Raw genomic sequence first — 9,751 nt, forward strand, 5'->3', positions numbered from 1 at the left:
TATATATATATATATATATATATATAGGACCGCGATGGACGTTTCGAGAGCTCTGCTAGGGCTCGGGTTTCCTAGCGATCTGAAGGCGATTTCGGGATGTTGACGGCGTTTCTTCTCTCTCGTCTGTCGGATGTTGGTGAGATCTTTCCGTTTGCTTTATTGCTTTGGCTTCTCCTTCATGCTCGTCCATGCTCCACTGTTTTTTGGTTTCTTGCTGTCAATGGCGAAAACTTATGCCAGGGGCTCCTCCGATGCTGCTCCAAAGTTTGTTTTCCTTCTTCTTTTCATAAATTTTTTATTCTTGGTGGGGAGTACAACTTCATAAGAAAGCAGGGGAAGAAGGGGGGTAAGTTTGCGCTCCTCCTTTCTGACTCTGAGAACACTATTCTGGCTTCTGCTTGTCGATTCCATCTGGTGGGTAAGTTTCTCTATGGGCTACCAAAATTTGATTTTCTTCTTAAGAATTTCGAGATTTTGAATTTGACTGGGGGTTGAAACATTGGTGCTCTCGATGGTAGGCATATTTTGATTCAACTTTCTAATGAGGATGACTACGCTAAACTCTTTGCTTGTAGAACTGTTCGTTTTGAGGATGTTTTGATGAAAATCCTAAAATGAACTACTAATTTCAACCCTCGGGTTGAGCTTCCTATTGTTCATGTTTGGCTTCGTCTGTCTGGTTTAAAAGTGCATCTGTTTAATCATGAGATATTATTTCCAATCGCTGCCATGTTTGGTAAATTGCTAATGTTAGATGCTCCGACTTTCAATTTAACAAGACCCTCTATGGCAAGAATTTAAATTGAAAGAGATGTTACTTTACCCCCCCACGCCAGAAGAGGTTTGAATAGGTTCTACACATACTGGTTACTGACAACAGGTTTTTCTTGAGAAACATCTTCACTACTGCTCTCATTGCCGCATGTTTGGACATGATTCAGTGAATTGTTTTCACCTGCATCTTGAATTAAGGAAAAATAGCGCGGGTCGTTTGACCTCTACTGAGATTCTCAGCTCAGAGAACACATCCTGAGATTGGACAAAATGTCCCTTGTTTGGAGGGGAATACTATGCAACATGGCGCCGTTGTGCATGATGGCCCACCAAACAATGAGAGGTTTGAAGCCATAGTGGAACGGGTTTCTGATACACTGTTCACAACTCCCCACACCATCTCAAATTATGCCACCTTCAACTACGAGCGCTGAGCTATTGGTTGAGCAGGACATTGAATTACCTATAGCCTATACTTATGCTGGGGAATTACCCATTGTGGAAACTCCCCAAACCTTTGCACCTCAACCCCCCTGCTATGCACTCTACTACTACACAGACTGCTGATGTTCAGACTCTTGACCCGGTTGCTGATGCTGCTTTGGCCTTGGATTCTGAATGGAGCATTTAAAATTACAGTAGGAGAAGAGGAAGAAGGAAATCTGAAATTTCTAATTTGAAAACTTCAAACATTATTGATGTCACTTACCATTCTGAGGGAGAGCACTTGCACCTTCCCCCTAGGATCATTAGGAGGGGTGCTTTGGGCCAACATGTTTAACATCTAAGTGTGGAACATTAGGGGAGTGGCGGACCCCCGCTCCCTTAATCGTTTAAAATATTTATGCAAGGTCCATAAGCATGACATTTTTGCAATTTTGGAGCCATTGGTGTCTGTCCATAAGGATGGTATTATTAAAAAATTCAAAAAATATCTCCACTATAGTAATCAGAACAATAAAATCTGAATTTTTTGGATGAACGAAAATAAATTAAACATCATTGATGATGATTTGTAATATGTTCTTGTTCATTATATGTTGGAGGAGTTTCATGGTTGGGCTACCTTTATTTATGCCAGCTCCTTATTACAGGATAACTTATTTCTTCGGCAACAACTTATACACATTGGTGCTTCTATTGCTGATAACTGGTTTGTTGGAGGTGATCTTAATATGGTCATGTCCCCTTCAAAGAAAAGAGGTGGAGCTAAAGCTGATATTAATCTTATCAATCGGTTCTGCGAGCATATTAATGATGCTGGGCTTTTTGATTTGGGTTTTTCGGGCTCTCCTAACACTTGTAGGTTAGGTCTACTTATGCAGAGGCTTGACAGATTTCTGGGCAACTCTTCTTTTTTGGATTATTATAATATCATTTATGTCAAGCATCTTAATCATGCTGCTTTTGATCATAATCCTATTTTGCTTAGCTTGACTTTTCATTCTAAACCTGCTTACTCCTATTTTAAAATTCTCAAAGTCCGGACCTCTAATCCTACCTTTCTAAATCTGGTTAAATAGGCTTGGAGTACTGGGTTGTGTGGCAGCCCATGGTTTATTTTGCAGCAATTGCATAAAAAAAGTGACTTCTCTTTTGAAGAAGTGGAATTTTGATGTGTTTGGCAATGCCCACTCCAGAGTTTTGGAAGCCCAACAGGAGGTAGATGCACTAGAATCACAGGTTATCTGCACTCCTCTTGTTGAAAATGTCGCCCAGGCTCACCATAAACTCCTAGAGGAAATCACTATTGAGGAAGATTTCTTGCGTCGGAAAGTCTGTAACACTCACTTTAACAATGGTGATCGAAATACTAAATATTTCCACACTACCATCAAGCATAGAAGGAACATTAATGATATTCTTAAGATTGTCACATCTGAGGGTGTTGTTCTTACTAATCTTGATCAAATTGGCTCCAATGTTGCGGAATAATTTGCTTCTCTATATGATGATGTTGTTCAGGTCACTGCAATTGATCCTCAGTTGTTTGATGCGAATAGAGTTTCGGTATCGTCCCTCTGTCTGACCCTCTAACCCTCCTTCGGAGATGGAAATTCTCACCGCTCTCAAAGAAATCCATTCTCAAAAGGCTTTTGGCCTTGATGGATTTACTTCTACTTTCTATATTTTTTGTTGGGATATCATTAACAATGAGGTAATTCTAGCCATTCAAAGTTTTTTTTCAAGAAGAAGATCATGGTAAGTATTTTACTGCTGCCCTGATGTGCTTATCCCTAAATCCATTTAGACCTATCTTCCCAACTTCTGTGGTTTCTAAGATCACAAGTAAATTGATTGTGTCCCATTTACAGCCTCACCTTCCCTCCCTCATTTCTCCACATCAATCGGCTTTTGTGAAGGGCTGTGATATTTCAGATAATATTTTGTTAGCCCAAGAAATTATTGAAGATCTTGATAAGAAATGCAGGGGTTGAAATATAGTTATAAAACTGGATATCAACAAGGCCTTTGATACAATAAGTTGGGATTTCATTATCAATGTCTTGGTGGTTAGAAGTTTCAGTTCTAGCTTTTGCATGCTAATTAAAAAATGGTTGTCCAATAATCATTATAGTGTGCTTGTTAATGACAATTCTTATGGTTTTTCCTTTGCTAAAAGGGGTATTAAATAGAGGGACCCTCTCCCCTATTATTTTCATCATTATTATTGACTACTTATCTAGATCGTTTTCAATTGTTCTACCCTCACACACAATTCTCTCATAAGGCTAAAACTATGGTCTCCCACCTTGTTTATGCTGATGATGTTATTATCTTTGCAAATGCATCCAAACTTGCTATCAAAAAATTAATGACACTACTAAATGATTTCCAGAATTGTTCTGTTTGGCTTTTACTGTGACAAATGTCAGTTGTATTTTGGCAAGCATTTTAAAAATTATATTGCTAATTGGGGGGCTTCTTTCACTAGTTATCATCACGCCTCCCTCCCTTTAAAATATCTTGGGGTAAATCTGATTAGAGGAAGGAAAAGACAGATTAAAATGGATGGTGTCATTGACAAAATTAAGCATAAGATAAATGATTGGAGAAATGTCTTCCTTCCTACTGGGGGTAGGATTACTTTGCTTTCTAGTGTGCTTCAAAGTATTCCTCTATGCTTTACAGGTGTTCAACCCAAAGAAGAGTGCCATTAAAGTTATGGAGAGGTTTTTTAATAAATTCCTATGAGTTGGTAGTGGTGCTCAGAAGATTTGGGTTTCATGACATAAGATGTGTAAACCCAAAAAAACTGGGGGCTTTGGTTTCAAAGTTTTACAACATACTGTGAAAGTAAATCTTTGAAAGCTTTGGTTTAAATTTAGAGAGGGTTCTTCTCTCTGGGCACCTCTTTTATGCATCAAAAATACTGTGCCACTTCCCACCCTTCCCAGGTTTTGTGGAAGTTAGGTGACACTAGGATCTGGAAGGCAATTCTGAATGTCAGATCCACTGCTAGGGATTTTATGTTTTGGGATATTGGTGCTGCAAGCATCTCTTTCTGGAATGATAATTAGGGAATGCCTTCCTTTTCTGAGCATACTCATCCATCTCATACAAACGATTTGCTTGTTTCTGATCTGTTTTCTCAAGGAAGTTGGGGTTTCACTAAGTTTTTTTCTCTGGTGGGGGGGCTGAATGCTAAGCATATATCTAATATTCCTACTACTCCTTCCCGCAGAGATTATCCTGTTTGAAAGAAGTCTTCTTCACAGTCGGTCTGTAAATTGATCTATGACCCTTTAAACTTTCATCCGGGTTGGTTTTGGGGAAATTGATTTTGGCATAAACTCTTTACTCCCTCTATCTCCTTCCTCTGAGGCTATTTCTCCTCCTTACTTCCTCTTGATGACATTCTAAAAATGAAAGGCTTAAGATTGGTATCAAGATGTCCTCTGTGCAAAAATTCGGAGGAAGACATAAGACACATATTTTTTTAATGTGCTTTTTCTATAGATGTCTGGAATCTTTTGGGTCCCCTGGAATCATGGGGGCACATTAATTACCTATTTGTGGGAATGGAAAGCTTATGCTGAAGATGAGGGAATGTTTTTTCCCTCCCTCTGCTAGTCCTTTGGTTCCTTTGGACTGCTAGAAACAACCATAAATACAATTCCTCCCCCGCAACTGCCACTATTACTACTTCCTATATTCTTGCCTATTATTCTAAGGCCTAAGGGCCTCGACTAATGTTGTTCCCCTACGTATGAGATCTTGGCCTCCTCGGTTAGTCAGTTGGACGCCCCCTCCTCCTGGCTGGGTGAAAGTTAATGTCGATGGCAGCTGGAATGAGCTTTCTGCTGCCATTGGTGGCCCCTTCAGAAATTTTGAGGAGCACTTTATGGGCTATTTTACTTCACCTAATGTTGCTGATACTCCTTTAGCTACGAAATGTTGGTGGGTATATCTTGCTTTAAAGTGGCTTTTACTTTTAATTTTCATACTATTACTGTTGAAACAGACTCAAAATTGCTTTATGAGAAGTTAATGGGTGTCTCTCAACCTCTCTGGGATATTATTTGTACCATCAAACGTATACAAGCTTTAATAGCTAATTGTCACTTGATCGTTTGTTGGAGTTTCATTCACAGGGAAGGTAACTCCCCTGCCTTAGTTAGCCAGGCAAGCAGGTGGAGTGTGCACTGTTGGATTATCCCCCCCTACACCCCTCCGGCTTTTACTTACTGGGGACTATTTAAATTTGTCTTAAGTGAAGTCTTGATGCACTGCTTGCTGGTTTGGTTTTTTTGCTTCATTTCTGCGCTTTTATCTGCACTCTTTCCCTTTGCTGCTCTCTATGTTTCTGGCAGGTCGAACCGCCTTCTTTGTTGGGCATTCTTTCATGGTGTTGATAGACATCCTGATTTGCAATCTACTCTTTGTTGGACTAATTACTTATGGATTATTTTCCCGGTTGGCAGAACTGTTCTTAAGGAGCGTTTTTGGAGTTTTATCTAATGTCATTTTTTGGATTTTCTTTAGTATTTTGCCTGTTTTGTTTTACATATGCGCAGGTATACTTATTTTCGGTTTTGCTTTTTTGTTTGAGAATACTTGTATTTTTCGGGTTTTGATTTTGTGTGGGTTGTAATGTGTGAGGAGGAACCCCTAGAGGTGAGTTTTTTCAAATGTATTTTTTTGGGTTTTTTAGACGGGGATCCTCCACCCCTCCCCTCTTGTGTACCTTTTTCTTTATTAACACGTAGGGAGCCACCGTTGCTCTTTCTCCCAAAAAAAATAAAAAAAAATAATATATATATATAACACCTACTAAAAGAAAAGAGACTAAATTGAATGTCAAAATTCGATCAATGATTCCAAATTTCTTTCATCAGTGGAAACCAAGTTCAAAGTGTTTCTGCCACAAGATTCAATTGTGCCAAATAAAAAAAAAACAAAAAACCAATAGTTTGGCATAACAAGATATAAGAGTGATTTGAGTGAAGAGTACGAGCAACTTTTATTTCTAATGAAACAGCGAAGTCATATTGTATGAATATGGAAACTAGGACGAATACACTTTAAGAATGGAGTGAAGAAAAAAAGTAAAATAATAGTTTCTGATATCTTATGTTGTGCACCTACTACAGATATACTTATTGATGTATGTGATGTTTATTCCTTTTATATGCTAGCAAGATTTATTTGCTGGCAAAAAGGAATTTTAAGGTGGTATCTCTATAGTTATTTCAAATGTATGTCCCATCAGATTAGATTATAGTTCATTCTCTTCAAGCATTACATACATTTCTATTGTCTTTAGAAGAATCTTTATCACTATCTTTGTATTCAGAACCTACAAGTTCAGTCATTACTCCTCACATTTCATATAAAAAACTGAATCCATTAAATAAGATAGTGTACAGGATTGTGAAGCGTTGGGAAGTGGGCTAACAAAGCAGTGGAGAAGCAGAATTTACACAGATTTCAGATTTTCAGCTGCAACGGTAGGGTTTCAGTGTGTTTTTGGGGCATAATGGGACAATTTTTAAGCTGGGATCTCCATGAACTTTTTGGGTCAGTTATGGGGAAGGATTTTCAGTGTGCTGTTAATAGCAGTTTAAGGAGGCTTAGGAAAAAAACTTGCTGTGAAATTGATACAAGGAAGAGATAAGGCTCTTGTTGGGTTCTAGACATGAAGGGTAAAGAAGAGAGAGCCGGAGTGTAAGAGTGTGAGGAAAGGAGAAAGAAAGGATAGATAAAGAGATAGACAACAAGAAAGAATTCTGGAGGATGAAGAATCATGCAATAGATAGAGAGTGCAGAGGAGAGAAAATCAAGACGTGTTTTATCAAGAGGGGAAAAGAGCTGTTATAGTAAACTTATCCAATTTTCATTAAAGGAACAATAAAAGCCCCAGAGTACATGGGATTTCGAGTAGGAGCGTGAAAGAATAGAATCAGATTGGGAGTTCATAGAATGAAGTAAATATGAATCAAGCTACAAAAAAAGGGTAACACATCACAATATAGAACACATGAGCATTCAAATGCTTCAGTATCATGACTTAAGTCTATTATGCCATGGTTGGGGAGTTTGCTCTTATTAAATCTCAAGAAGAATTACAACAATGCAAAGGAGTTAGCATAAGTTGAAAAGATCCTTATGATTCCCACAAATTTGTCTTTCACAGTTCCTACCACAAAACATTACAAGAATTACAAAGTGATGTCAATTGAATCATTGCTATAAATTAAAAAAATGTTACATTTCCAAAAAGGAGTCAGATGAAAATTGATGAATCCTAAACAATTGTGCAGTCCAAGTTCTCACCATAGTAGTGAATAAAATCACATACCTTCATGCGATTTATCAGCTGTATCCAAAACCTCCCCCGTTTCAGCACACAGCCACTGCAATGTAGGACCACAAGTGACGGCAAGAATTTTGCCATCAGGTGAGATGCTCATATGATCATATGGTAAAGGAGTGCCTTTAGCATCCTTAAGGGGAATCTTGAACACTTTCAAGGTCTTTGGATCCTCGTCTAGGTGATAGCGCACTTAAAAAAGAGAAAAGAAGGATCAGATTTAGATACATAAATCATAGCATAAAGACAGAAGAACGAAAATAAAGCATGAGTGAATCAAGCTAGAGAGAACTCAACAGCAATTAAATTATCTGTATGGTACGAATAATTTAAAACTGCAAAGGTGGATCAAATTTGTTTCCTTAAGGAAAAAAATTCAGAAAACTGAGATTTCAGAAACTAATGGAAGTCCTCCTTTTATTAAAGAAAGAGCAATGGCTTACAAACGTATGCAGCTTTTACAATTTAAAGAGGCCTTTAGAAGCTGACAAATCTATAACATAAGCATACAAAAATAGAAATATCGCATACCGTTGATATTCCATATTCTAATAGTACCATCTTTTGATGCAGTAATTATATTGTCTGAATTTGGGGTGAAGCACAAACAAGTGACAGCACTCTGCCCAAAAAGAAAGCAAAAAGGAATAATAATCCCAAAAAATAAAGCATCAAACTATCAAATCAATTAATTAGCACAATAGAAACATATTAACTGGTAACTTAATAAATGAAACATATTACTGGTAACTTAAAGAATCTAGCAATTAGAATGCCGAAAATGTGTTAATATGAATGAATTAGTGCAGCATTAAGAAAAACACTCATAGATGAGAGTGAACGGTACATGTACACACACCAACTGCTGAGCACCTTAGTCCCCCAACAAAAAATGAAGCTGTTCAACGAGAGATAAAAAAGTTAACAATAAACTGAATGTATTGCACGAGTGCCAAGCTTAAATTAATTAAAAACAAAGGACTTGTAGTCTTTTTGGGACGGCTTTTCATCTGTGTTGCATTCGAAACTACAAACATAATTTTGTTTGGGGAATTGTTTTCTTACTGCATTCTAAATTTTTGTGGTGAAAAGTTATTTTTTGCAACCAAATTTGTTAAAGTATGGTAGCTATAATAAAATAGTTATTTGATTTTTAAAAAGAAATAGATATTTATAATTCTCACTGTAGCTTTTTTAAAAATTATGTTCTCCAACATAGCCTCGTAATGACTTTCAAAAATTGCAGCCGCCCCAAATAGAGCTTGTTAGGATATTAATGCTTGAAAAGTTTTGAGTATTGGTTGCAATTGATCATTTAGACATAGCCAAACTAGATAAATTTTCACTGCAGCCTCTCGGTCAAGTATGTTAATACTAATTCAACTATATTTATACTGGACCTTACAATGGTTTATGTCAATTTGAGAACTAAAGATATATTGAATTCAATTAAATAAAAGCAGCAAATACAGACAAGACACACACAAAATAACACCATATTTACAGGCATAATATAAAAAGAACCGCACACACAGACACATAGATTTTCAGCCAATCAATCATATTTACAGACACAATATAAAAAGAAGGGCGCACACGCTCACACAGATTTTCAGTCAATCAATCATATTTACAGGCATAATATAAAAAGAATTGTTCATTAAAAGTAATTAGATGGTTGCAAAAGCAAGCAGGATGGCACAAACTTTTCCTCGCCTTTCCTTAATTTACCCACTCATCTGATCAATTCAGTAATATATTGTCCTCCTATCGGACAATTTCCACCATCACCACCACCCACACCCCACAGTGAAAACAAGGGAAAAGGAAATATAATTTGTAAGTCAGTGGGAACTGGGGACAAGTCACTCCCCTCCCCACTACCCAAGCTTAAGGTTTTTTTTGGAATCGATTTTGTTTTTTATTTTTGTTTTTATCTTATCTTTTTTTCAATATATTTGTTTAGTGTGCTTTTTACATGTTTTTATTTTTGTTTCCAAAAACAAATTAGCATGTTTTTAAAAACACTCGAAATAACTTTTAGTTCTTTGGAGTGTTTTCAAAAACAACTTTATTTTAATTTAACTTACCAAACAAGTTTTGATTGAAATCAAATTATTTTAAAAAATAAAATAAAACAAAAAATAGAAAATAAAAAATATA

The 9,751-nt window shown here is 36.8% G+C and overlaps 1 protein-coding gene across 1 annotated transcript in view; it reads right to left on the reverse strand.

Annotated features, from left to right (window-relative positions):
• Positions 1-9,751, reverse strand: part of LOC110025533 (transducin beta-like protein 2) — a 29,188-nt gene that overhangs the window by 2,116 nt on the left and 17,321 nt on the right. The window contains exons 7-8 of the mRNA XM_020726076.1: positions 8,120-8,210; positions 7,577-7,780 (exon numbers count right to left, since the gene is read on the reverse strand). Coding sequence (XP_020581735.1) covers positions 7,577-7,780; positions 8,120-8,210 — 295 coding nt within the window. The remainder of the gene's footprint in view (positions 1-7,576; positions 7,781-8,119; positions 8,211-9,751) is intronic.

The sequence above is a fragment of the Phalaenopsis equestris genome, unplaced genomic scaffold (genome assembly GCF_001263595.1).
Source record: "Phalaenopsis equestris unplaced genomic scaffold, ASM126359v1 Scaffold000301, whole genome shotgun sequence".
NCBI classification, from domain to species: domain Eukaryota; kingdom Viridiplantae; phylum Streptophyta; class Magnoliopsida; order Asparagales; family Orchidaceae; genus Phalaenopsis; species Phalaenopsis equestris.